General features: G+C 41.7%; 1 protein-coding gene across 3 annotated transcripts in view; it reads right to left on the bottom strand.

The window, feature by feature from the left end:
* Positions 1 to 22,904, bottom strand: part of BCLAF3 (BCLAF1 and THRAP3 family member 3) — a 48,166-nt gene extending 25,262 nt beyond the window's left edge. For 2 of the 3 annotated variants that reach the window (XM_081327629.1, XM_081327631.1), the window contains exons 1-4: positions 22,769 to 22,904; positions 6,406 to 6,479; positions 5,292 to 5,870; positions 4,348 to 4,950 (exon numbers count right to left, since the gene is read on the bottom strand). In XM_081327629.1, the coding sequence (XP_081183755.1) occupies positions 4,348 to 4,950; positions 5,292 to 5,870; positions 6,406 to 6,446 (1,223 nt within the window). In that variant the 5' untranslated portion in view covers positions 6,447 to 6,479; positions 22,769 to 22,904. The remainder of the gene's footprint in view (positions 1 to 4,347; positions 4,951 to 5,291; positions 5,871 to 6,405; positions 6,480 to 22,768) is intronic. The other variant, XM_081327630.1, reaches the window with a different exon arrangement.
* Between the last annotated feature and the right edge of the window lie 3,570 nt (positions 22,905 to 26,474).

The following is a 26,474-nucleotide window of genomic DNA, read 5'->3' as shown; positions in this document are numbered from 1 at the left end:
CAATAGTAATAGGCACCTTGGGTGCAATCCCAAAACAACTGGAGCACCACTTGAACACCATTGGCATTGACAAATTCGCCATTAGTCAATTGCAAAAGGTGGCCTTACTAGGAACCTGCTTCCATCCTTCAACGATATCTGTAATACCATCAAACATCCATATCTGCCTATCCCAGGTCCTTGGTAAGCATTCAATAGGTAGACAAAAATGCCAAATCTAGTCTGAACATCTGGCTGACTCTGCGATTAATAATAATAATAATAATAATAATAATAATAATAATAATAATAATAATAATGATGATGATGATGATGATGATGTTGGAACGGACCTTGGAGGTCATCTAGTCCAACCCCCCTGCGCAGGCAGGAAACCCTATACAATTTCAGACAAATGGCTGTCCAATCTCTTCTTAAAGACTTCCAGTGTTGAGAGCATTCACAGCTTCTGGAGGCAGGTTGTTCCACTGATTAATTGTTCTGTCAGGAAGTTTCTCCTTAGTTCTAGGTTGCCTCTCTCCTTGATTAGTTTCCATCCATTGCTTCTTGTCCTGCCTTTGGGGGCTTTGGAGAATAGCTTGACTCCCTCTTCTTTGTGGCAACCGCTGAGATATTGGAACACTGCTATCATGTCCCCCCTCGTCCTTCTCTTCATTAAACTAGACATGCCCAATTCCAGCAACTGTTCCTTGTATGATTTAGTCTCCAGTTTCCTTGACTATTTTCTAGTTTTTTACCTGTTGAAAGAAGCTTTTTGTTATTTTTGACTTTTGTTACAAGCCTTAGTTCCTTTTGAGCCTTAGCTTTCCTCACTTCATCTTTGCAGGCTCGGGCTATTTGCTGATATTCTGCCATAGTTATGTGCCCCTCTTTCCACTTGTTATACTTGTCCTTTTTGTCTTTCAATTTATCAGAGTTCTTTATGCAGCCATGCTGATTTCTTTTGAGAGCTGTTATTTTTCTTCTTCATTGGTATTGTGCTAGACTGGGCTTTTATTATCTCACTTTTCAAAATTTCCCAAGCTTCTTGAGTTGTTTTCCCCCTGAGGATTCTCATCCATGGAATCCTTCCCAAGCTCTAAGTATATTGCAGTACTGCATAGCCAGAACTGAGAATCGCGTTCTTCTCATCCTCCCTTTACTGTCCCTCATTGCTCCCCTAGTGTAACCAATCAAGTTCATGCAAGATGTTTTCATAATGGTTACTTCAAACGCTGGTTGATATGCAGCCTCCCTCCTTCTTCCAGCTGGGTAACCTTGAGGCAGCATAAAGTACAATTTCTATTTCCTGTTTCCCAAGCATTTCCCCCCTTCCTCCCCACATTCATGACAATCTGTCACCAAGCAGCGAAGCACAGTAAAGGTGGTAGCTGACAAATTTTTGTACTGTATTGCCATTTTCCTGTATTTTCTTCAGAGACACAAGACCACAGTATAAAACTTACAAAATGCCCAACTGAAATTTCATTTGGGTTTCTGTTATGCTTTTAAAAACATGCTACAGAAAGTTATCTTTTTACTTATATAGCAAATCTAGAAAATAATACATCATAAGATATACAGTGATTTTTCAAATCAGCAAAATGCTGAATGTTGTTTGCTAACCACTTACGTGTTATTGCAAAGAAACAACTAGGATTTAACAAATCTTAACTCAAGGAAGAGTGTACTTTCTATACAGTAAAAATCCATGAAAATTAATTATTACATGGCTACAAAATACTGTCAAATTCCTTTTCCAGATAATCCCTTGGATTTCAGTGGTTTCTCAACTGCTAGCTCTAGCATCCAACAGGAAGAGAGGAAAAAAACCCTTTTACTCAGATATCATGGAGAAATAAATAAAGGAAAGGATTGGGGAAAAGGTGCTATTTAAACCATGCTTCAGGCAGTAATTTAAATTGAGCCAGCTGTTCTGCAGCAGCATTTGTGGGCAGCAAAAGCCTGTGAACAGATACAAAAAATAATTGTAGCTCCTTTAGACACTGGTCCAACTGCCATCTTATACTAAAGAACAAAATGTTATATTATGAAACGCATCAACTGATGAAAAATTGGATACATTAAATTCTCTAAAATATTAGGTAACATTTAATTAAGAAAAAAAGAAAGTTAACAGTAGCTAACCATTACTATTTAGGTTAACCAGAGCAAGTTGATCAGTATATAGATACATAGACCGTCCATAATCTCTGCCCAGTACTACCATAATTCAATGGAATGCAAAATTAAAATTCCACTATTTCCACTTATTAATGTAAATGGAACATGGCACAGGGCTGGTCTAGGATTATTGAGGTAGACTTATAAGTGGAGTTCTAAAATTATAAATGGATGAAAGACTAATCAAACTACATTTAGCTATAACCTAAAACCATCGTTCTTCTCTAGATTGTCTAAACTTCTCAAAATTTGTTCTCTTTAATTTCAAGATTTACATCCTTTGAGCTATATTGTCATCTTTCCCTTATGTAATGATACACTGAGCAAGTTCAATCTTTGTGTAATAGTGCTTAAACATTTGCGAACCCTTTTGGATTTTCAATATTTCTGCATAAATATGACCTAAAATATGTATTTTAGGCACCACTATTATTATCTTATCCTTTCAACAGGGTAACAATTCAACTGCCAGCATTTCACGGCTATGCAGTTTATAACAATAACAATAATAATAAAGTTGGAAGGGACCTTAGAGGTCATCCAGTCCAAACCCCTGCTCAGGCAGGAAACCCTATACCATTTCGGACAAATGGCTGTCCAGTCTCTTCTTAAAAACTTCCAGTGTTGGAGCATTCACAGCTTCTGGAGGCAGGTTGTTCCACTGGTTAATTGTTCTAACTGTCAGGAAGTTTCTCCTAGGTTGCTTCTCTCCTTGATTACTTTCCATCCATTGCTTCTTGTCCTGCCTTTGGGTGCTTTGGAGAATAGCTTTAGTCCCTCCTCTTTGTGGCAGCCCTTGAGATACTGGAACAATGCTATCATGTCCCCCCTCGTCCTTCTCTTCATTAAACTAGACATACCCAATTCCAGCAGCCGTTCCTTGTATGTTTTAGTCTCCAGTCCCCTAATCATCTTTGTTGTTCTTCTCTGTACTCTTTCTAGAGTCTCAACATCTTTTTTACATCGTGGTGACCAAAACTGGATGCAGTATTCCAAGTGAGGCCTTACCAAGTCATTGTAAAGTGGTATTAATACTTCACGTGATCTTGATTCTACTCCTCTGTTAATGGAGCCTAGCAGTTAGTAGTTGCTAACTCCAGAGACTAGATATGATAAAAAATATTGTTATAAATAAACAAAAAAATATAGAAGAATAGTTTTCTCTAAGGTACAGCTGTGAGACTTCCTCCCCAAAATATAGAATGAAAAGGCAACATAGAGATTGAAACCTGTGACCAATTACAATTTTCAGCATTTCTTCACATTTATCCTGTAAGATAGCACTGCTCAGAGTTAACGTAAAGAGCTCTTCATCTAATAATATACAAAATTTAAGTGAGGAACACTTGATAAAAGCACATCTGAATATAATTAATTTATTATTTATTAATAATTAATAATAATTAATTTATTATTTATTAATTTAAACTTATATACAAGTTTAAAACATGCTTAAAGCAACCACAAATCAGTCTCTGAAATTATAAAACTAGGAAAACTTTTGTCATCCAGTTTTGATTATATCAACTGATTACAGACATGATTCAGTTTCACAAAAGAAACCATTAAAGCCCAAGCTAATTCAAGCAAGTTATAATTATATGACATTTTTCATCTTTTAGGTGATTATTTAAAATTACTTTGAAATTACTTTCAAACAAACATATTTCATGATGCACTATGCAAAGGAGCTTTTTTCCATTTTTCCATTTTAACTGCAGCCCCATGCATTGGAGATATTCATGGAGATAAAGGGAAGAATTGTCCCATAATATTCAGATGTTCAGGAAGCTGATGGGACAATGGAGGAAGAAGCTACTGCAATTCTCTGAATCCTGGTCACTGAACTCAACAGTATAGTGGTATCTTGGTACTCAACTGTTTTGAAACTCATCGAATTTGATACTCAATGCATTTTGTCATGAAAATGTTGTCCCAGTACTCATCATTTGTTTGGTACTCAACGCACAAGCTAAAACCTGTTGGTGCGGCTACCTTATGATTCACTAAATTATTCCTTATGGGAAACAGCTGTTTGGTACTCACTTTTGGTACGTTGCACCTCCCAGAACTAATTAACAATGAGTACTGAAGTACCACTGTACAGACCTAAAATTATCAAAATATGTTCATTTTAATAATTTGTTGAAATAAAATTGATAAAATATAATTAATAGACATTACCTGTATTTATGTGTTGTTTTCTTCATATCCACTTTTACAGTGAGTTTTTCTTTCCTAGCATGAACATCTGAAATTTTATGTTGGGTATCATGCTGGTAGCTGCTGGAAAAATCTATTCTTCCCCTAAAATCCAAATCTTTCTTTATTTGTTGTTTTTCATTTTGATCTAAGGATTTAGCACATGAATTGTGGCCTTTCCCTGTATTATATTTCACTGCCACTTCAGTGTGAGGCTCTCCCATTCGGTTTGCCCTGTCATTGCTGTAACGACCTGAATATTTACTATTCCAAACTCCTTCACAGTAGTTGTATTTCTCGTTGTCCAACTTCACATATTTCGCTTTTTCATCACAGGAATATTTTCCATCTGGATATCTATGATGCTTATGAGAATACTCATATGTAACCTTAGTTTTACAATTATTACTGTATTCAAGTTCACCACGCCATTGATCTTCAAGATTTCTCTGTTCTTCCTTTTTCTGATTGGAAGAATGATTTTGCTTCCATTTGGAACTGCTTGCAGATTCTCTATCATATCTCTCCATTTCATTCACCTTTTTAGAGCTGGGCCCATATTCTCTGTAATCACGGTCAGGATACCTGTGTTGATATAAAGTAGTTTATACTTGCAGTAAGAAAAAAATGAGAATTTATGTATGCAGAATGCTGGTAAACTCAGGTGTTAGGTAGAATGTGTCACCCCGTGATCCCTCAAGCCACCAAAAAAGAGGGGAAATTATGATCTTGAATATGCTAGTCACCAACAGGATTAATATAAAAGAAATAATATTCCTCTAACACCAGTAGCCCACAATTAAACTATATTTTTATTGTTAGAGAAAATAATTTTCTGGGCAAAAATCTTCAACTATTAGGGAAAATAGTTTTCACTTGAGGCTTTACACCACTAAAAAAAAAATAAAACTGGGCAATTTCTCTACCTCTTCTGGGAAGAACTCCTTGGCATACATTCATTAGAAAATCTTCGAGATGATTGAACATACTTGTCTTCTTGTAATTGGTGCTGCCTCAAGTCATTTTCATTCCACTTCCTTTCAAACTTACATAAAGTCTTTAATGGCCTATGATATGTCTTCATTTCTTTTGCGTTTCCAACAACTCGAGTATTTTCATGCATTTCTCTGACATGTACTTTAGATGGATAAAATGACTGATGGTGTTCTTTGTGAGACATTTCTAAATATCTGGAAGTAAGCTGGTTTCTTCTCATACTTTCATTTCTTTCAGGTGAATATGTTCTAAAAGAATTATGATTATCAATGTGTTCTGAAGGGTTTCTTTTCAGAGAAGGGGAATATGACCTGGATTCATGAAGTTGATGATAGTTAGTTTCATGTGGTATATATCTGGGATTGGTTTGCCCATGTTTTGCCTCTTCCATTCTCCAAGATGTAAGTTTCTTTGAGTCTTTTTGGAAAATCTTATGTTCAGAGTCATAATCAATGTGATAATGCCTTTGTCTATTGTATTCCTGTGCTCTGAAGGCTGGTGATAAAGATCTACATGAAAACACATAAATAGAGAATTCAATTCAATTATTGCAACGTACATTATGTCAGTAGGTTTGAGAGTCTGACAAAGTAGCAGAAAATATTGTTCTAACTTACATATAGGAGCTTATTTGACACTTTGAAATTTTTAAAAAACATTTGTTGCTTAAATTGAGGGAAAATGAAGTAAAACTGGAACAGGTTTTTATCATGTAGATAATTCTTATTATACAGACTAGCAGCTGCTTCTGGAAACTATGTATACGAAGTGCAGCAAATTTTAAGTGCTGCATAAAACTTTTTCTGTTCCGTTGTCACCAGCTACATTCCAAAAGATAATGTTATCACAGCTATATTCTCAGTAGGGAATATTATATTCCATTCTTACAGATAAGAGGATCTCTCACCCTAAAATCCTGAATACATTTACTTCCAAATATAATTGCAATAATTAAAAATATTTCTCAGATAAGCATTTAGTGCTGCTGTCTTCTAGTAAATTAAGTAAAACCTGTATGAGCAATAGAAAAAGAGGACCATTTACCTTCGTTTCCATCGTGGCGATCTTGACCGTGATCTAACCATCTTTTCATATACTTGTAAGCTGTCTTCGTTAAACTATTAGAAAAAATGTAAACAAGTAAATATTTAGCAGTAACTAGTGTGTACTATAACTGTTAATAGTTTAATGTTTACCAGAATATATTTCAAAAAAAGGTATTTAATTTATAATTAACAAGAACGAGAACCTAAAACAGAAAACAACTTCGTATTTTATCTGAAATGGAAGTTTTGATAAGTTGCTGGTTTCATATACTACATTCATTAGTGTTTTTTTAAAAAAAATCTAAAGTATGTAATTTTCTAAAGAAAAAACATGCTCGCAAAAAAAGTGGGACAGAAGCCTAAATCATACCATTCCTACTAAAGTGTTGTAAACCAGGGATTAGCAGAAGATTAGCGCTTGGCGCTTTGCGTTCTGTCATCAATGGGAAACAAATGGACAATTTGCTGTACACCTTTATGGCAGGAAATTGGGAGGAGGTAAGAGCCATTTGGTTCGTGCTGGAGCACTGGCATTTTCAAGGCTGTTTGCCCTGAACGTAGAATTTCACCAGCCAAAACATCTGAGTTTTGCATAAAACATCTTGGTAGTGCTGGACTGGCTATACATGGTCGGACCACTGAGGGGAGGGGAAGGGGAAACCAGGGGGTTTAGTTCCGTATTGGTGAGCAAAAATTTTAGATTCTGCTTGACTCTCCTGCAATCTCTTAGTAAAAGTGCCTTTTCACTTCAAAGGGAGTCAAGAATTTACTTCCCTAAGAGATCAGCCTGGGGCAGTTCTGACATTAAGCAGAATCTGCATTTACTGTCAATCTGGAGAGGGCATCACCTTTACTGTGGAGATTGTGCACACAATGTCAGCTCAAGAGAGCAACCAGGAGATTGAATGCTAGGTGGAGGCTTTGTCCAGGTCCCCTCCCAGGTTGGATCTCTCTGACTAGACGAGAGCTGCAGAGAGCTGCAGCAACCTGCCAAGACCCAGGTGAAGAAAGGAAGACTTGGAAGAGAAGCCCCCGGGGGTGACTTTTATTTGTGGAAGCCATCAGAGGGAGCAGAAGATAGAGCTGAAAGAACTGGAGGAGGAGAAGGAAGAGAGGGGTGGAGAGTATCTACAAGCCGACTGGATGATGGAGTAAGCCATCAAATTTATGCGGGGAGCTTTCAAAAAACTCAAGGCGTGAGAAGCACTCATCCGAGCCTCCCAGCCAGACAATCAACCATGCCCAGTGTGTCAGCAACTGATGGGGTGACTACATCTGCCACAGCAGGCAATGCCAGGGACGGAGCCATGGCGGCAGTGACCACAGTGACCAATACCTGGAGAGGTGGCCCAACGCAGGGCCCCTATGGGGATTGCACCGGCAAGGAGGAGCCGCAAGACCCCACTACTGGGCGTGAAATTTGATGGAGATTCCCAGCAACTGGGATCCTTCCTAGCCCAAGTCTGGACCTCTCGTCTTGACTACTGCAACGCTCTCTACATGGGGCTACCCTTGAAGACCACTCGGAGGCTCCAACTGGTACAGAATGCAGCCGCGAGAGTTGTGTTGGGAGTTTCCCGACACTCCCATGTCACACCTCTGCTCCGCGAGCTGCATTGGCTACCAGTTGTCTTCTGGGTGAGATTCAAGGTGTTAGTAATGACCTACAAAGCCCTACATGGCATGGGTCCGGAATACCTTGGGGAGCACCTGCGGCCGGCGTCAACTTCCCTCCGCCCAGTACGCTCCCACAGAGAGGGCCTCCTCAGGGTGCCACCGGTCAAAGAATGCCGACTGGTGGCCCCCAGGGGGAGGGCGTTCTCTGTGGGCGCGCCGGATTTATGGAACCATCTTCCGGTCGAGCTCCGGATGGCGCCTGATCTCCGCTCCTTCCAGCGCGATCTTAAAACCTACTTTTTTGAACAAGCTGGCCTGGCCTGATGGGATGGGGTTGGATTGATCTTAACTTTTTAATCTGTATTAATTTATTACGGGCATTGCTGTTTAATTATTTTTTAATTTTTGTATCTTGTTTTTTATTATGTATTGCCCTGTTCACCGCCCTGAGTCCTTTGGGAGAAGGGCGGTATACAAATTAATTAAATAAATAAATAAATAAATAAATAAATAAATAAATAAATAAATAAATATGGTCCTGAAATAGCTACAGAGGGCAGCAAGGTAAGATGTGTCACCATGGCCCTGGAAGGAGCTGCATCGAGGTAGATGGTCACCCTCCACAATGACATGTCAGAGCTGAGAAATTTCAACTGCTTCATGGCGGTGCTTCACAAGCACTTTGAAGACCCTCTTGCTGACTGAAGGGCTAGAGACTGAATCATGACCATCGGCCAGGGCCAAAGAAATAAAGCCAGGTATACCCAGGAGTTCCGCAATCTGGTGGCTAAACAACTGGACACAAGACATCCTGATTGGCTGCTTTAAAGACCAGCTAACCAACGAGATCTACAACACCTGCATTTCCAGTGGCACCCCTTCCACTCTCCATGGCTGGTACATTCTCCCTGAGGAAGCAGAGATTGACCTTGCTCCTAACAAGCATTGTCCAGGGAGAGGTTGGTGGAAATCCTTCCGAGAGAAGAAGGAACCTCCAAAATCGAAGACAGGTGCCCAGAACTCTCAGCAATGTCCCACAGCCTGATTCAAATGCAGAAAAGAGAGGCACCGGGCTGCTGAGTGTAGGTCCAACCGACTGGCCCAGAAGACAACTCTGGGGCCCACCCAAAAGCCTACCAAGCCGCAGTCGCGAACCCATGAGACCACCCTGGAAGGATGGCGGAAGAACTCTGACCAGCCCAGCGAGGAGCTCAGAGGAGAGCAATAATGACTCCAATGATGACCCCCTGGTAAGTGGTCCAGTCATCCTGATGACTGTCCCCATTGAACTGATAGCCCAGTTCTCGGAGCATAAAGCCAGCCTGATGGCCCTTCTGGATTCAGGGTGCACCAGGTGTTTATGACCCAGGTGGTCAAGGCAAGACAGGCCTCTAGAGAGTTTTTATTTTTCTTAACAAAGTTGCAGCCAACAGTCCTCCAACAACTGGTAAGGCTCCACCCTCATGCTACCCTGAAGGCAGACACCCTCAGACTCCCAAACACAGCCCCAGGAGTGAAAAGAAAGGCCACAGAGTAGGAGCATACTCACATGGCAAGGCTGAGGGTTCCACGTCCAATCCACCAGGCAGGGTCCAGGCACAATACAAGAACAAGAAACAGGTCCCAGGCAAGAAACAGTTCCAAAACCCCAGTGAAGCAAAGGGGAAACATAGGCCACAAGAGAAGGGCACGGTCCAAAACAAATGCACTGATGTTCTCAATTTCATTTTTATCTTGATTTCTGTACTTATTATATGTTTTGTTGTTAGCCGCCCTGAGTCCTTCGGGAGATAGGGCGGGATATAAATCCCATCAATAAAATAAATAAATAAATAAATCTTCCAAGAGAGGCAAGGCAAAAAACAACAGGCACAAGTAAAAGTCGGGGGGGGGGGGAGTGTAAACCAAAGCAAACAATTGTTCCTGGCAAAGACTATCTCCTCACAGCTTCTCCTTAAGTTACTCCCCTCCAGGTGTTCCTTGTGAGAAGGGGGTGGAGCGACCTCCTCCTGAGTAGTCTTGCAGTCCTTCTCTGGACTTGCCTACTCCACTCTCCCTGCTCTTGGATTGAGTGGATAGGCAGCTGTTCCTCATCAGAGGAGATCGGCTGCTGATTCTCCCCTGTGTCTGTGCAGGGAGGCAACTCTCCATCTGGTTGATCACCTCCCCCAATGCCTGAGGGGCCAGGACAGCATCGCTCTCAGCCCCTGGCGTGCCTTCCTGTTGGATGGTCCCAGCTCCAACTCTTCCTCCTTCTCCTCCAAACCAGCCTCTGAGGCACCCATGAGACAATGTCCTTGGTCAACCCTGCCCTGGTGGAGATTTGGGGGTGAGACCTAGACTGCTCAAAGTGCCAGTGGCATTCTGCCACTTAGCTCTGTGATGGGGGTGGGTGGGATTCCAGTGACATTCATCACCAAATTGATAGAAATGCAGATGGGGTCATAAACAGAGACTCTGAGTTTTATTGTGGCCCTGGGCTTGGAGAGACATTTGGTGCTGGGACTAGCGTGGCTACAGAAGTGGAACCCTTATGTGAACTGGAGAGGGGAGTTGCTAAAAATCCAGTGGAGTGGACAAAGCTTAAATTGAAGGCAGGGAGGAACCAAAGCAAAGGGAATGCAAGAATGGAAGAAAGCTGATTGCCAAATTCCAATGGAGTACTGGGACTTGTGGGATGTATTTAGCGAAATGGGTTTAGATGAACTCCCACCCCACCAACCAACAGACTGCTCCATAGAGACCTTTCTGGGGGCTAGGCTAGCCAAGTCCAAACTGTATTCGATGACCCTGAGGGAGCTACAGGAGCTACGTCTTTTTATAGATAGAAACCTAAAGTGGGGATTATTTAGCCAGCTTGGAAACTTCAGTATTTGGTAGCGTGGAAGGACTTTCTTCCTTCAGAAACCGAATGGGTGGACCTCAAAAACATTAAAGAGGCCAAACTTCTCAAATGTTTGCACAACCAATATCCTGATAAATTGAAATAGTATCCTACTCTAACTGTATTTCTACCTCGTTTCTCTTTTATATTGTGTCTTTCCTTTCGTTTTGCAGGATTTAACATCTCTATCAAGGAGGGTAGCATGTCAGAACTAGCAGCTTCAGCTTGGCACCTTGTGCATTCTGTCATCAATGGGAAAGGGAGGGGGGAACAAAAGGACAATTTGCTGTATACCTTTATGGCGGGAAATTGGGAGGGGAGAACTGACAGTTGAGGAAGAACAGAGCCATTTGGAATCCGGTTCGTGCTGGTATCTTCAAGGCTGTTTGCCCTGAGTGTGGAATTTCACCAGCCCAAACACCTCACAGTTTCCCATAAAATCATGGCGGTGCTGGATTGGCTATGCTCGGATGGACCACAGGGGAAGCACCCGGGTAAACCAGGGTTTTTTTTAGCTCTGTATTGGTGCGCGGGAATTTTAGATTCCGCTTGGCTGTCCTGCAATCAGCAACTCTTAGTAAAAGTGCCTTTTTACTTCAAATGGAGTTGAGTTTTACTTCCCTAAGAGATCAGACTGGGGCGGGTCTGACAATATCCTGCAGTCTATCCATGGAGCTCTGCCACTAACTGGCAGATCACTGTGCAATAATTAGATGTTAAGATTCACACACACAAACAAATCTTGCACACAGAAATTTATATTCTTAAAAATATAAATATACAATAATTTAATAGTCATGCCATAATTAAGATATATTCAGTATGTACTGTTATTTTCTGAATTATCACACCCTTTCCTGAATTGTCACAAGCTGTCATGATATGCACTGTAGCAAAATTATGCAATACTGAGATTATCATCCAGATAAACAAGTTTTGAATTAGCATTATACAAAATAAGTATTCAAAATCCCTAATCTGTGCTATCAAAATAAACTCCCAAATTCAAACATGGAGAAATGTTAACTTTTTGCTTTTCTAATTATACCAACTCAATATTATATCTGTTTTTTTGTATTAAGAGATTTGGAGTACTTTCATCTACTGCGTTTTGTAAAAAGAGAATGCTTTCTTTAACACTCCATGGAAGATTTAATGACATACACTGTACTTTAATGTTTGTTGACTTTCAGCCACCAAATTTTTGCTGTTTTGTTACAATAGCTTTTTCTTTATATACTGTAAACTATAGAGAAACCACAGATAAAATGGACCTGCCTCCTTTATTAATGGTATATGGTCAGTAGCACTGTTCATCCAAAAAACATTTTTATACATACAGATTTAACTAAGAAACACTAGGGGAAAGAACCAGAAATGTATACTAATGTCTCTTCCACACTTAATACATTATGGTAGAATACTACTACTCTTCTTTTCATTTAAATAGATCTCTTTTGTACACATTACTACAGAAACACACTTGATTTTCTTGTGTTTTTGATGCTTTAACATTTCTACCCAGTATCATCCATGTTTCAAATTTCAGTTTCAAATTTCTGCTTATTAATAAAACAGTAAAGTATTCTGCATCCAACACCAGATAAGTGTTTCTATACAGAATTCAGAAATAGAACATTCCTGTCCATGCTCAAAATGATTTTAGCAGGCCAAAAAAATCGTTGCAAAACTTACAGCTCTACCAAAGTTGAATACAGATAAAGTCACAACCAGGCAAAGCCTATATGGAAAATTTGAAATAGATGGGATATTGCTTTAGGGATAAATAAAACTAGTATAATTTCCTATGCAGATACTTTTACCTTGCAGAAAAAAATTGTCGAAACATTTTAACAAAGAATCTTTTAGCAAACACTTTCAGAAATTTATCTACTTTAGGAGAGAAAAATATATATGTTCACTATAAATATATCCATCTAATGAAAGCTTCATTGGGAAATTTTATCCATTTATTTTTATTCCATGTTTTGTGCTGTTTAACGAATTACCAATATGTAACAGGACCTCTTCTCTTCCCATTTGGAAGCTGATCAACAATAATGGGACAAAAATAGCATTCTCCCAATGGCTGACACTAAAGTTTACAACAGGAACAATTCATGACCACATACAAAACATTACTGCAAGTTTTAAAATGAATCAATTAGGTCTGCATTATTATTATATTTATCTTCCATTGCAATTCTTCAGGTACATCAATAGCCTAAAATTTCAGTATCAGCATATTGGACAGAAGCTCTATGAAGAAAAACAAGAACACCCTGAGAACAAGATGCACAGTACTTGAAGAGGTTTCAAAAACCCAAAGAGTAATAGGAAAGGATCTGTACGCCACTCTTGCATTGTCTGATGTCAGTGTTCCTAAGTCTGCTGTAAGAAAAACACTGAACCAGACTAGTGTGCATAGGAAGATACCACGAAGGAAATAACCAATTTCCCAAAATGCATTGCTGCCTATGTTGTTTGTCAAAAAGCTCTCTGATCTCCCAAGCAAGTTCATGCCAGATAAGCAGATAACAATATCTTAAATTATATCCATTAAGCAACTGGCAACCAATATAATAGATCTTTCGGAAAAGCAACCAATTGATTCTTATAACTTGCATTGGTTGGCAACTTAGCAATCATCTTTTGTATTAACTGCAGTTTCTACAAGCTTTATGATATCCCATATATAGCGTTGCAATAGAAAATCCAGAAAGAAACCAAGGTATGGATAACTGTCAACAAATCTGACTATGAAAGGTCATTATTGGCACTTCAATCTTGTGTAAAAATGCATGTTATCTATGAATCCAGTGATCCAGTTGGATCATTCAAAGAGCACTCCCATGGCTTCCGTTTCTGGATCTCGGTGTGGCCAGATGTGTGAGGGAATCGCTCCTCGCATCACCTGGATTTCTTCATCGGGGAGCCCCTGTAAAGAGATCAAAAGTTGCCCTGGAGGGGCGACGAGCGGGGGAGAGGTCTCTCCAGTCGGCGGTAGAAGGGTGGCAGCCCTCCCGTCAGCTTGGAGCTACTCTCCGAACCGAAAAAGAAAGCATCAACCACTCCCATGGTCCATCGTTTAGCCATTTCCTGCTGAAGCCAAAAGGACAACAAAGCACTTGAAAACTGGATGAGAATTGCTTTCTTCTTTTCCTAATCATCTACTTTGCCTGTCAAAAGCTTCCTGAATTTGCTTCCCCTTGCGAGGAGAGAGGGAAGGGATTTTTGTTTTTTCCCCACCCTCCTTAAAAGCAGCCTTTGTCTACATTGGGAGAGAAAAAAAAGCCTTGTAGTAAAGGATACTTATTAACTGGACTTACTGCCTTTCTACTTTTGGCCCAAAGTTCCTATATTTACAGAAATGGACTATTCTACCTATTAGTCTAAAAAGGGAGTAAAAAAAGAAATAAATAAAAAGACTCCGTCTGAAAAGGATTTGAAGTAGTGGCTAAGTCTGTTACAGCAAGTGAATACTACTGGCAAACATGTTTGCTTACATTTTGGGCTAACCTTGGCATTGAGATAAAAACCTGAAACAGCTGAAGATGAATTTGGCTTAGACTTGTGGAGGTGGACACTTACTGATTTTTGTTTGAAAAATAGCCTCCATTAAGGACTATTTATAATTATTACAAAATGGAGAAGGATCAGCTACAAACCTTGCTTGATTATAACCTCATATGTGAAACAATCTACAGAGTCACTGAGATGTCTATCTCCAGATTTAATAATTTACATGCCAACCTTAATTTACAAATTGAAGCCCAGACTGCAACTAAAGAATTTACACTTCAGAATATAACAAAATTGGACGATACTACTATTGAGACAGAGGAATATAAGCAATAACAACAAAGTACTGAAAAATCTAATATCCAAAACCTGACTTTACTCAAAGAACCTACAATTTTTAAAGTACAAGGAACTACTACTATAACAGACAATCCTAAAGACCAACAACAAACAAGGAAAAAACTTAATACTCAACTTTTGACCCTCTAAAGAGCCTACAATTTCAGAAGTACACTACATACAAGTTAGTGGTGCCAACATAGAGGACCCCGAAGACCAACAAAGACAACCTGTGGAAAGCTTGGACAGTCAAATACTAACTATAAAACTGGATAAGATTTTCTACTCAAAACAGATCAACCCAGATGGAAGAAGAATCCAGACTGAATTGCAGACAGAGATGTTAGAGCAAATAAAGAGAGTGGAATCAACATGGCAACAATATAATGAATATAAATGGTTCAACCTTTGTACATTGCTGGTGGTTGGATGGCCTCCTCTGGTGAAAATAATATGCATGCGAGCAAAGGAAGACCTACTTGGCAATTTAAAGCCCTGGGTCTGGAAACCCAACTGGCAAAAAAAGAAACCTAGAGTTAGATTTAAAAAATGAACTCCTAGAGAATTATCATAGGTCATTCTGTTAATAATTAGTGACATTAGGATCTGAAATAGAAAATATTCGTGAGATAGAATTAAAATGTGTTTAAGTACTTATTAAGCTTATTCCAAATATTATAAATTGATATATTGATATAATGGAAATTTGGCTTATGGATCCTATCTCTGATGTTGAAATTTTGGTTATGTATAAGTAAAACTATATTGATAAATATAGACTCTCCGATTGGTAACTTGTGATGTATTACGATATGAAACAATGTTTATTAGGTAGAAGCTAGCTGTTTAACCATTGGGTGTATGTTAGATGATACAATCTTTGGTGTAAGGGAACTTTGGGTTGTGAATACTATTTGGGATGTTAAAGGTTAAACTTGGATACTATAATTAACATCAAAATTAGATAAAATTTAATAACAGGATATAGCTATACGTTATTGAAATTGGATTGACAAAATCTTCTCTAACCGACCATGCTATTCTTAGAAATTTGTTAAATATGTTGTATTGAATGTTGAGGGAAATAGAGAAGGATGTTATGATAATGTAACCTGAACTATGTATTGAAAACTCTGTTACTACCCAGGTATCATGATGCTTTCTAAATATATAGGTTGTAAATTGAAAAACTAATAAAACTTGTTTTTTTAAAAAAAGAGCGCTCCCATATTTTGGAATTCCTCTTTCATTGGTGTAAGATTATCCAAAGTAGGTTGAACCTTATTTGCAAAACCAGCTTTCTGTTTATCTATACCAGGGGTAGGCAACCTGGGCTCTTTTATGACTCGTGGACTTCAACTCCCAGAATTCCTGAGCCAGCATAGGAATTCTGGGAGTTGAAGTCCACGAGTCATAAAAGAGCCAAAGTTGCCTAGCCCTGATCTATACCAGCTCCATCTTGTCTAAATCTAATTTAAAATTATCTAGCCCATTATTGACATATCAAGTAATTACTTACATTATAGTTATGGTTCAAAAAGAAAATATATTCTACTTCATGAAAATCTCTTAAATTGTAAATTATTTCTGTTAACTGTAATCAGATAAAAGAATAGTCTGATTTTTATATAATTTGATGAGTGAACACATCTGTAGTTTGTAAACAGTTTGTTTCCTGAAATGGATTCAACCAGTTGTCTTGTATAATTTTCCTGCATACCCAAACAATATTTAAATGGCTTATTTTGTTCTCCTGCATTATTACAAATACTGATGAGTATTAAGATGGTAAAGTTATTCTTTAAGGCTGACAAAAAGGCAAAAGTAATACAATTTTGTTACAAGATTAAAAGGATTCAGATCAGGTGGGTTTGAATGACTTTCTTCTCTGTACTCTGCTCTTAGGCAATGGAAACTAGATTAATAAAATTGGTAAATAACATTTAATTTGAAAAATCATGTGCTAGAAATTGATATTTCTGTTAAGATCATACTTCTATAGTTTTACGTTATTCAACACATTACAACACTCCAATTAGCTTTTTAGAAACAATATCAAAATTAAAGAACACTGCATATTTAAGAATCCCAAAGGTGCTTTTTCAAGAGGCAATTGCACTTTGTTTTTCTTTGAAGACATTTTGCTTCTCATCCAAGAAGCTTCTTTAGCTCTGAATGTGTGTCAAGTATGTAAATATCTGTATATTTAAGTATTTACTATTACTGACTTTTTTAAAATAGGTGATTAAAAATGTATTCAGAAGCTACAACTGATACAGAATGCAGTGGTACAGTTTAGGAGGCCTCTAGGGCCGTGGTGGCGAACTTATAGCACGTGTGCCACAGGTGGCATGCAGAGCCCTCTCTGTGGGCACATGCACTGTTGCCCCAGTCCTAGGCCTCCGCCACCATGTGCAAAAAAAAGGTTCAATCAATCAATTTCAACTTCTCGAGGGGAAAAAAAAGATCTTGCAAAGTTGGAATTGCTTTTAGTCCTACACAGTGGCGGAGGAAGTGACGCATCGGAGCTGGAAAGAAAGTGCCGTGTGGGGGTGGGGGGAGCAGCAAGAGCAGGGTGCTCCATGCGAAGGGTGGGGCGGGGCCTGTGCATGGGGTGGAGAAGCAACGCGGCGACGCTAGCATGGTGTTAGACCAGTTGCTCCCTTCCCTCTGCCAGACACCTGCTGAAGCCCTGCAGAGTAAGGCTGCCGGGCCCACCCCCACCCAGAAGCCCTCACCTCCCCCAAGCATTTTTTTACTAACCTGCCTTTCAGCTGCATTCTGTTTCTCTGTTCACTTCTCAGCCTTCGCCACGTGTTTGTGGGACAAAAAAAAAGTTCCATCAGGCTTTCTAACTTCTCACAAGATCTCACGAGCAGTTAGAAAGTCTGATGGAACTTTTTTTTATCGCTAGTCGCACAAACATGCGAAGAAGGCTGAGAAGTGGAGAAACGGAATGCAGCTGAAAGGCAGGTTAGTAAAAAAAACTGCTTTGGGGAGGTGAGGACATCTGGGCGGGGGCGGCAACCTTACTCTGCATGGTGGCGGGATGGTGGGGCCCATGCCAGGCCAGCCCCTGCAGCCCCAGGGTAGCCGTGCTGGGCGGTGGGGGGCAGGGCATTGAGGTGGGGCCTGGCAGGCTGACCAAAGCAGCAGGTGGAGCCCGGAGGCTCAGGTAGGGAGGGTACTGAAGTGGGTGATCGAGCCATTGGCAAGAGCAACGCGGTTGTTCTGAACCAGCCAACTACCGGCCTTGTAATAAGGCAAACCCCTGTTCAAGCAGTAGAGACTGGAGAGCGTCTGAGGCTGCAAAGCGTCTGCCAAGTTTAATTCACAAGCAAAACAACAGAACAAGAAACACAGGAACTTGAATCCTCAAGCGGAAGGGTTGCTTTCAGCAACCAGCCCCTCCCCAAACACTCCTTTTATTTAGAGTTCAGGGCGTGGTCTCCCTGTGCCTCCTCCCGAGGAGTCCCACAGCCTTTCTTTGTTTGTTCCTGCTCGACTGCCTCCTGCGTCGGGCGTCCTTGAACAGGGCCAGCTGTGGGTCATCATCCTCCGCACTATCGGGCTCACGCAGCTGAGAAGAGGGCCCCGGCTGAGGGCTCTGCGAAGCCTCCAAGCCATCATCAGCCAGTTCGTCTTCCACACCCTCTTCCTCCCCCTCATCTGAGTCATCCGATACATCTGAGCCGGATGCCGGACCCACCGGCTGGCCCTGAGTCACAACAGCGGTTGAGCAGAAAGCGGCCTCACAAGATTTCTTTCCTTACCTGCTCCCCTTGTTCTGAGGCCGCTTTCTGCTCAATCGCGTTCTTCTTGCCAATGGCCCGACCACCCACTTCAGCGCCCTCCCTCCCCAAGGCTGTCAGAGAAGAGAACTTCTCAGCTCTGCCTACAGAGCCACCAAAGCTGTAGCTCAAGGGTCCTCAAACTACAGCCCGACCTGTCTTTTTACCGGCCTGCCTCAACCTCCCGGGCAAGCCGTCCCATCACAAGGAGAGGGTGGGTGGATGGTGGCAACAGCCCCAGCCAGTGGTGGGACGGCAAGTTGGTGGAAGATGTTTTTTCTTCAGTTTCTGCCTCGTGTGCCCAAGGGCGTGCTTGCCCTTTGGCCACACCCACTTCCTCTCCTCCTCTCGCCTATTCACGTTTTTACCTCAGGGCTGGGCTGACAGGTTTAGGCCTCATTTACAGCCTCGGCCTTGCTTAGGGCAGCCACACCTGGTGATGATGCCACTGTTGCTGCTGCTTCTGAGGCGGGTCCCTCACTAGGCACTACGGAACCCAAGCCCCAGCCTCCACCACTACTGCTGCTGCCATGCCGTCCAAAAGGAAACTGGTGCCATCGGCCCTCAACACCATCACTGAGGGACCCAGCCCCACCAGCGGTTGGAGTGGGGCTGCTGGAGTGGGGCGCCGGTTATGAGTCTGAGGGGAGCAGGTGAAGGGCGATGTATTTGTGGGGGACGGCCAGGGTGAGTGAGAAAAAAAGGAGAATTTGCTCCTGGAAGGTTATTTTGGGGTTGTGAGGGATTGTGTGGAGCTGAGGTGATGAAAGATCAGGGGAACCGCTGGGAGGGAGGATGCTGTTGGCCTTCAGAGGAGCATCCCGATCCACAAACGGGGGTGGTGGTGCCGTGTCCAGATGAAGCCCCAAGAGGTAAGCAAAGCTGGAGGTGGTGGACCAACTCAGAGGAACCGGGAGTGCAGGAGCTGGTGGTTGAGAGAAACTTAATTGGTCTTTAGAGTCCAGGAAATGGTGGAGGAAGGATGGGAGCATTGGGATTTGCCCCATGAGAAAGAGAAATGACGTACTGCCAGCCAGGTTCTTTTGCACTGAGATGGTCCAGAATGCCAATCAAGGAGAATATTTCTGGCTCAGAGTTAAAATGAAGGGTCCTTGGGGGGGGTTGTAACTGAGGATGGTGGTTTTCTTGCAGACGTTTCAGGAACCAAAGTGGGATAAGTGAACTAATGATGTTACCTGGTTTGGGTCATGAAACATCTGCAAGAAAGCCACCAAGCTCAGAGAGCAGCAAGGACTCCACAGCTACTGTCCTTCTCCTCTTCTCCTTCATTCCACAAACACCCTCTCCTCTGGCATTGCTGATGTTATTTAGTTTGGGTCATGATACGTCTGCAAGAAATGCTGAATGGAAATGGCACCCCTGCCCTGCCCCACCTCACCTCACCCCCCAGGACGAGCCTCCTGCCCACCGTCCCACCTGCCAGAGACCCCCCCTGGATCTCCCCCAACCATGCCCGGCCCCCATAGGCATCCCCCCATGAGCAATATTGAGGTGGCCATGCCTACCCTGGCCATGCCCACCCAGCTACGACCACTGTAGCCACGCCTACCCAGTGGCCATGCCCACCTGGCACTTGATGATAAATAAGGGGTTTGGATTGCAGTTTGGGCACTCGGTCTCTAAAAGGTTCGCCAACACTGCTCTAGGGTGACGCATGTAATACTGTTGTTAGGCGAGCTGCATTGGTTGCAAGTTTGCTCATCTGGGGAACTATCTTGCTTCAATAGAATTGGCTCACCCCATTCACTCTGGTAGAAAGGGTCTGCTGCAGACCTTGTCAGTCAAGAAATTTCAGCTAGCAGGCTCTAGAAGAGTGCAGTGGCTCCTGTCCTCTGAAACATTTTGCCAGACGAGATCCACTTCCATCTTTTTGGCTTTCAGGAAGGGCCTTACAACCTGGCTCTGCCACTGCTTTGGGCCCCAATGGGGGCACACTGTGCTAAAGGTGGCTGGTGGAGTGATAGACAAGAGCCCACCCCCACACCGTTTGTGCTCTACATTTTTAGTTTGTAATTCTATATTTATGATTTCACAGCATTGTAAGCCACATACAGTTCCTTTGGAAAAAGAGAGATGGGTGGCATATACATTTAATAAATAAAAATAAAACTGAGCCATAGACTGATCCAATGTTCACTTTTTTCTCAATATTATGGGAATTGCTCTTATAATTATCTCTTGGGTGCCAATCTTGATCTAAAATTCTCATCTATATCACCTGCATATAAGATCAACAAATTTAAACCCTTTTCATTGTAAAAAAAAAAGCAAAAGGTATCCAATAAGTAAGACTCTGGGTTTCTGGATTATACTAATATTTCTTAGGAAAAATCTTCATAGGATATTATGTTTACCATATTATGCATTTCACACAAATGGAAATCTTATTTAACATCACCATTACTGGTCTACAAAATGAACACCATGACTATCATAGAATAAGAGCTGAATCATGGAAAGAACAAATGTATGTAACCACATTCTAACAACTATATTAAAATGCATTTGCAGAAATATACCCAGAGTAAGAGACATTACCTTGGTAGAGACATCTACCAAATTAGGAAACTTTGCTAAGCAAGTTTTGTCTCTGAAATGAATAAATTTTCCCAAGTGTAACAACCTCAATGGCAAGCTACTAAATTCTAAGTTACCAAGTTACTAAATACTAAGTTACTACTTTGTGGAATGAATAACACTCATGTTGACATCATGCAAAAACATTTACAAAACTATTGTAATGAGAAAAATATTAGATTTAAAAGGTCACTCACATCAAAACTCTCATATAAACCTAAGTATGCCTTTCTGTATAACTACGGTATATAACTTTCTATACTATTTAAGCTTCCATTAGATGAAACTAGAAGTATATCTACTGAGGTATGCTTTCCACTACAGACAACCTGATGATTTTTAGAACTCACTTCTTCACAGCAGCATTATTTTCAGCAATAACAGCACTATAGCAACTGTTATTAGAAATAGAAGAACAAGTGGTAACATTCTCAATGGCTTGATAGTTAACTACTTAAGTACTAATTGCTTGAGATTAACCATGAGATGGTCATCACCTTTTGTTAAAGGCATAAATTTTACTTTCTTTCTAAATCAGCCTGGTTAAGTGCAAAAACTAAATAAATCAAACTCCATTTGAAAAAAAAATCACACTATAGAATTTTTTGCTCTGAATTCTATATCATTTATACAGACTGCCATTAATGTTTTTCCTTGTAAAACAAATTTAGACGGCCCATGGCATTCTACAAGACAGTACAAAGCTCAAATCACTGAAGTAAATGCTCCTCTTAATAAGATATAGAAAAAAGTGACCCTGAATTTGGTAGAGTTAACATTATACAACATAATGGGTTTTTTTTTTTAAAAAAAAGTTACCATGGCATATTTTGAATTCTCTTTTACATCACTATCACGATATTTAAAACATTACTTGTGTTACACATTGAAACGTAAAATAGAGAATTTAAACCCAGTGATGATCACAAAGAGAACAGCCGTAACTCTATTCATTAATATGGAATTCCTCTCCGAAAACTGTTTTCCTCGTAGTTTGATAAAATTATTGCTCACTTAACTTAAGTTACAAGAAGAGACCGTTTCGGTTCTCCCCGCCCGAGAACGGCAAGTTCATAAGATGTCACAAGAGTTAAGATCATTTAAATCAGGGGTCTTCAAACTTGGCCCTTTTATGACTTGTGGACTTCAACTCCCAGAATTCCTCAGCCAGCAAAGCTGGCTGAGGAATTCTGGGAGTTGAAGTCCACAAGTCATAAAAGGGCCAAGTTTGAAGACCCCTGATTTAATTCATACTAATTCCTATCTAAAATCCGGATCCTGCGCATTATGGACTCGAGAGTCACGCAAATAAGAAGATGTCCCTCTCTCGGCAGAACAGGGACGTGGAGGGGGCGCGTCCCGATTGCGAAACCAGGACTGGAGAGTCTACAGTAGAGGAGACGCAGCACCTTCGCGCAGAGCCAACTCCTCTGAGCCGCGCGCCCCACTCCCACCCCCGAGACCGATACGAGCTCCTGCAAGCCCGTCCGGTGCGCTTCTCCACCGCGGCGCGCCTAAGCCCTGAGGCCCCGTGAAAGGGGCGGCACCGGGAGATGCTCCCCTTCCACTCTGCCCCGCCGTTCCGGCCCTCTTCCTCCCCTTCCACTAACCGCTGCTTCAGAAAAAGCTCTCGGAGCGGCCACTCAGAGGTTTTCGCCGCGCCCGGATTCCGTCCAACTTGGAGCCGCCAGGTTTCAGACCCGGGTAGAACAGAAGCCCCGCGCAGCGGAAGGCGGAAAGGAAAAGCCCGTCCCTTAGCCCGCCTGCCTATTCCGCCGCAGGCGAACGGATTGGGCTTAGTGCCCCGGAAGTACATGAGCCGGAAGTAGGCGGTAAAAGAAATTGAGGATTCGCTGGCTGTCCCGGAGCTTCTTCGGTGGGTGAGGGTGGCTGCGCGCTTCCGTCCTTTGATCCTGCCGAGCTCGTGTGGAGCCTTTCTCCATGTTTGCTGCTTGTGGCTTGTTATGTTCTTCCCTTTTTCAGGAAGCTGTACTGACTAGTTCTTGGCTGAATTCTCACGAGACACTCCAGGGGTCTTCAAACTTGGCCCTTTTATGACTTGTGGACTTCAACTCCCAGAATTCCTCAGCCAGGCATGCTGGCTGAGGAATTCTGGGAGTTGAAGTCCACAAGTCATAAAAGGGCCAAGTTTGAAGACCCCTGCACTAAACGCATGTGAGTCAAACTGCTTTGAAAGTACTCAGCGTCTCCTACAATCACAAAGGCCTGTAACTATTGTCGGTTACGTTTAAATTTACCGACCAAGGATGAAAGGGAGACTAGTACAGCTATTTCGAGCTATTTATCTCTCGTCAGCTAGCCAGACTAGTCTCCCTTTCATTCTTGGTCGGTAAATTTAAATTTAACACACCAATAGTCTGTCGCAAAAGGGACTGCCTGTGAAGACTCCTAGATTGGGGCTGAAAGGCGAATGCTCCGTCCCATATTTGAAGTAGACCAGGTTGTCCTGATATACCGGTCTCACCGGAAAACACTTACTGTCAGTTACCAATGCTGCGGCAGGGGCTCACTCCTCCATACGCAGAAGCACCGTTTTACCCATCTCGAAATGGCTCTTCTGCTCCAAAGGGGACCAGATGTCAATAACTTTTCCTTTCTTGGTAGGCAAATAGCTGCCAGTGCATTCATGATTAGTTGGAGCTGAAACTTCCCTTAAATTTGATAGGCACATTGTTGTTGTTAGCTGCGAAGTCGTGTCCGACCCATCGCGACCCTATGGACAACATTCCTCCAGGCCTTCCTGTCCTCTACCATCTTCTGGAGTCCATTTAAGCTCGCGCCTACTGCTTCAGTGACTCCATCCAGCCACCTCATTCTCTGTCGTCCCCTTCTTCTATTGCCCTCGATCTTTCCCAGCATTAGGCTCTTCTCCAGTGAGTCCTTCCTTCTCATTAGGTGGCCAAAGTACTTGAGTTTTAGCTTCAGAATCTGGCCTTCTAAAGAGCAGTCAGGATTGATCTCCTCTAGGACTGACCGGTTTGATCGCCTTGCAGTCCAAGGGACTCGCAGGAGTCTTCTCCAGCACCACAGTTCAAAGGCCTCAATTCTTTGGCGCTCAGCCTTTCTTATGGTCCAACTTTCACTGCCATACATTGCAACTGGGAACACCATAGCCTTGACTATACGCACTTTTGTTGACAGGGTGATGTCTCTGCACATTAGACTACATTAAATTAGTGCAATATTATTATTGTTTATTTTATTATTTATATTTGTATACCGCCCTTCTCCCGAAGGACTCGGGGTGGTGAACAGGGCACATATAAAAATACAGAGTACAAAAATTAAAAAAGAATTAAATAGGAGCCCGAGCTAAAACAATAGATAGTTATATAAAAATCCACAATAAAAACGCCAACACATCCCCCATCAGGCCAGGCCAGCTTGTTCAAATAGATAGGTCTTCAGACTGCGTCGGAAGGAGCGAAGGTCAGGTGCCATCCGGAGCTCAACCAGCAGCTGATTCCATAAAGCCGGGGCACCCACAGAGAAGGCCCTCCCCCTGGGGGCCACCAGCCGACATTCTCTGACCGGTGGCACCCTGAGGAGGCCCTCTCTGTGGGAATGCACAGGGCGGAGGGAAGTTGACGCCGGCAGCAGGTGGACTAAAACGTAGCTACTTAATGGTTGTACATGTGATACTTAAGCAATCACACAAATGTATCTGTTATAGTCTAGAGCAGAGGTTTTCAACCTTTTCTTCACCACAGATCCCCTTTAAATATCTTTTGTGGCTACAGACCATGGCCACAGACCCCCATGACTTAATTCAAGATTTAAATCATAACATTTCTTCACAGACCATGGACTCAGAACCATTGGTCTAGACTAGAGCAGGCATGTCAAACTGCCAGCCTCGTGGGCCGGATATGTCATGCCGAAACCGCACAATGGGGAAAAAGTCCCGATATGTCGTGTGATGTCACGCAACATTGCCAGTTTGACATACCCAGTCTAGAGCAGGGTTTTTCAGCCTTATCACAGATTGTACCACTTTTAGGACATGACAATATTTGAGTACCTCCAGTGCTTAGCAAGGTGTCAAAAATTTGATGACTAAAAAAAGGGGGATTTTGGGTTTTACTGATTAGATTCATTTGTTGTTATAGAAATGGATAGTTTATAATATTATGGAAAAGTAAAAAGTTGAGGTTCAATGTTGATGCTTTCCTCTACTGCAACAGAGGAAGTCTGTTCTTTTTCTTTTCTCCCCCTCACTTTTTCCCCCTTTTTCCTCTTCACTATGTCCTATTATTTGCTTTTGTATTTTTGTATTTTATTCTATAATCTAATAAAATATTACAAACTGTAGGAAAAAAGTACATGTTTTAATTTCTTTGGTGGCTGTTCCTTTGCTGAATCACTTTCCCTTTGCACTGACAAGTGTATGATGAGTTTATCCATGTTATTAATATGCACCACTACCAGCTACTTCAGGGGTCTTCAAACTTGGCATTTTTAAGACTTGTGGACTTCAACTCCCAGAATTCTTCAGCCATCATGACTGGATGAGGAATTCTGGGAGTTGAAGTCCACAGGTCTTAAAGTTGCTAAGTTTGTAGATTCCTGAGCTAGCTGGTAGGCCCTTCTTAGCTCTCCTTCCACAATGTAGTAAGAATGCACCACCTCCCAGATCCCTTCCCTGTACCTTTAAAGACACAGGAATCAAGTGCAAAGCAAGAAAGGCTCACAAAATAAAGAAACACATTAACTGGTATTTTTTTCTTTAAGCTGCCTCAGTGTGTCATGTATCACAATGTTGCAACCCAGAATGAAAGGCTCCAGCAATTGCAAAAAGCTTTAGCTTTAAAATTAAACTTGTTTACCTTCAAAGAAAACTTTCTAAAATAGACAGACTCAAGATAACGGGATTAAAGGGATTAAATCTACAGAAGTCAACACTTTGGACTCATTGCTAGCCTAAAATACAGACTAAAGTATTCCAATAACCAAAACACACAAAGGAGCCTCTGAATTACAAAACACTGTAAAAACTGTACAAAAATCCTTATGGTAACCCAATCAAGCTGCAAGCTGATCCAGTACTAAGTAAACCCACCTCTTTTCCAACATGCTGGCTTTTCATTTCATCAGCACTGATTGCATTCTCCTGGTTGGAGAAAACGAACTAGGGGACCTTTTCTTCCAGCAACAGCTGCTGCTTCTTCTCTGTCCTTGTTTCCTTCCTGCTGGCTGACCTCTCCTTCTCTTTCCCTGTTGTCTTTTTTTTCACTTTCCCGTCCAAACCACCTCCTTTTATAGCTTCCCCCCCTTCAGTTCACCTCCAGCTCTGAG

Source organism: Vipera berus (assembly GCF_964194415.1).
Source record: "Vipera berus genome assembly, chromosome: 4".
Taxonomy (NCBI): Eukaryota; Metazoa; Chordata; class Lepidosauria; order Squamata; family Viperidae; genus Vipera; species Vipera berus.
The sequence above is the reverse complement of the archived record's forward strand: the minus strand, read 5'-3'. Positions and strand labels throughout refer to the sequence as shown.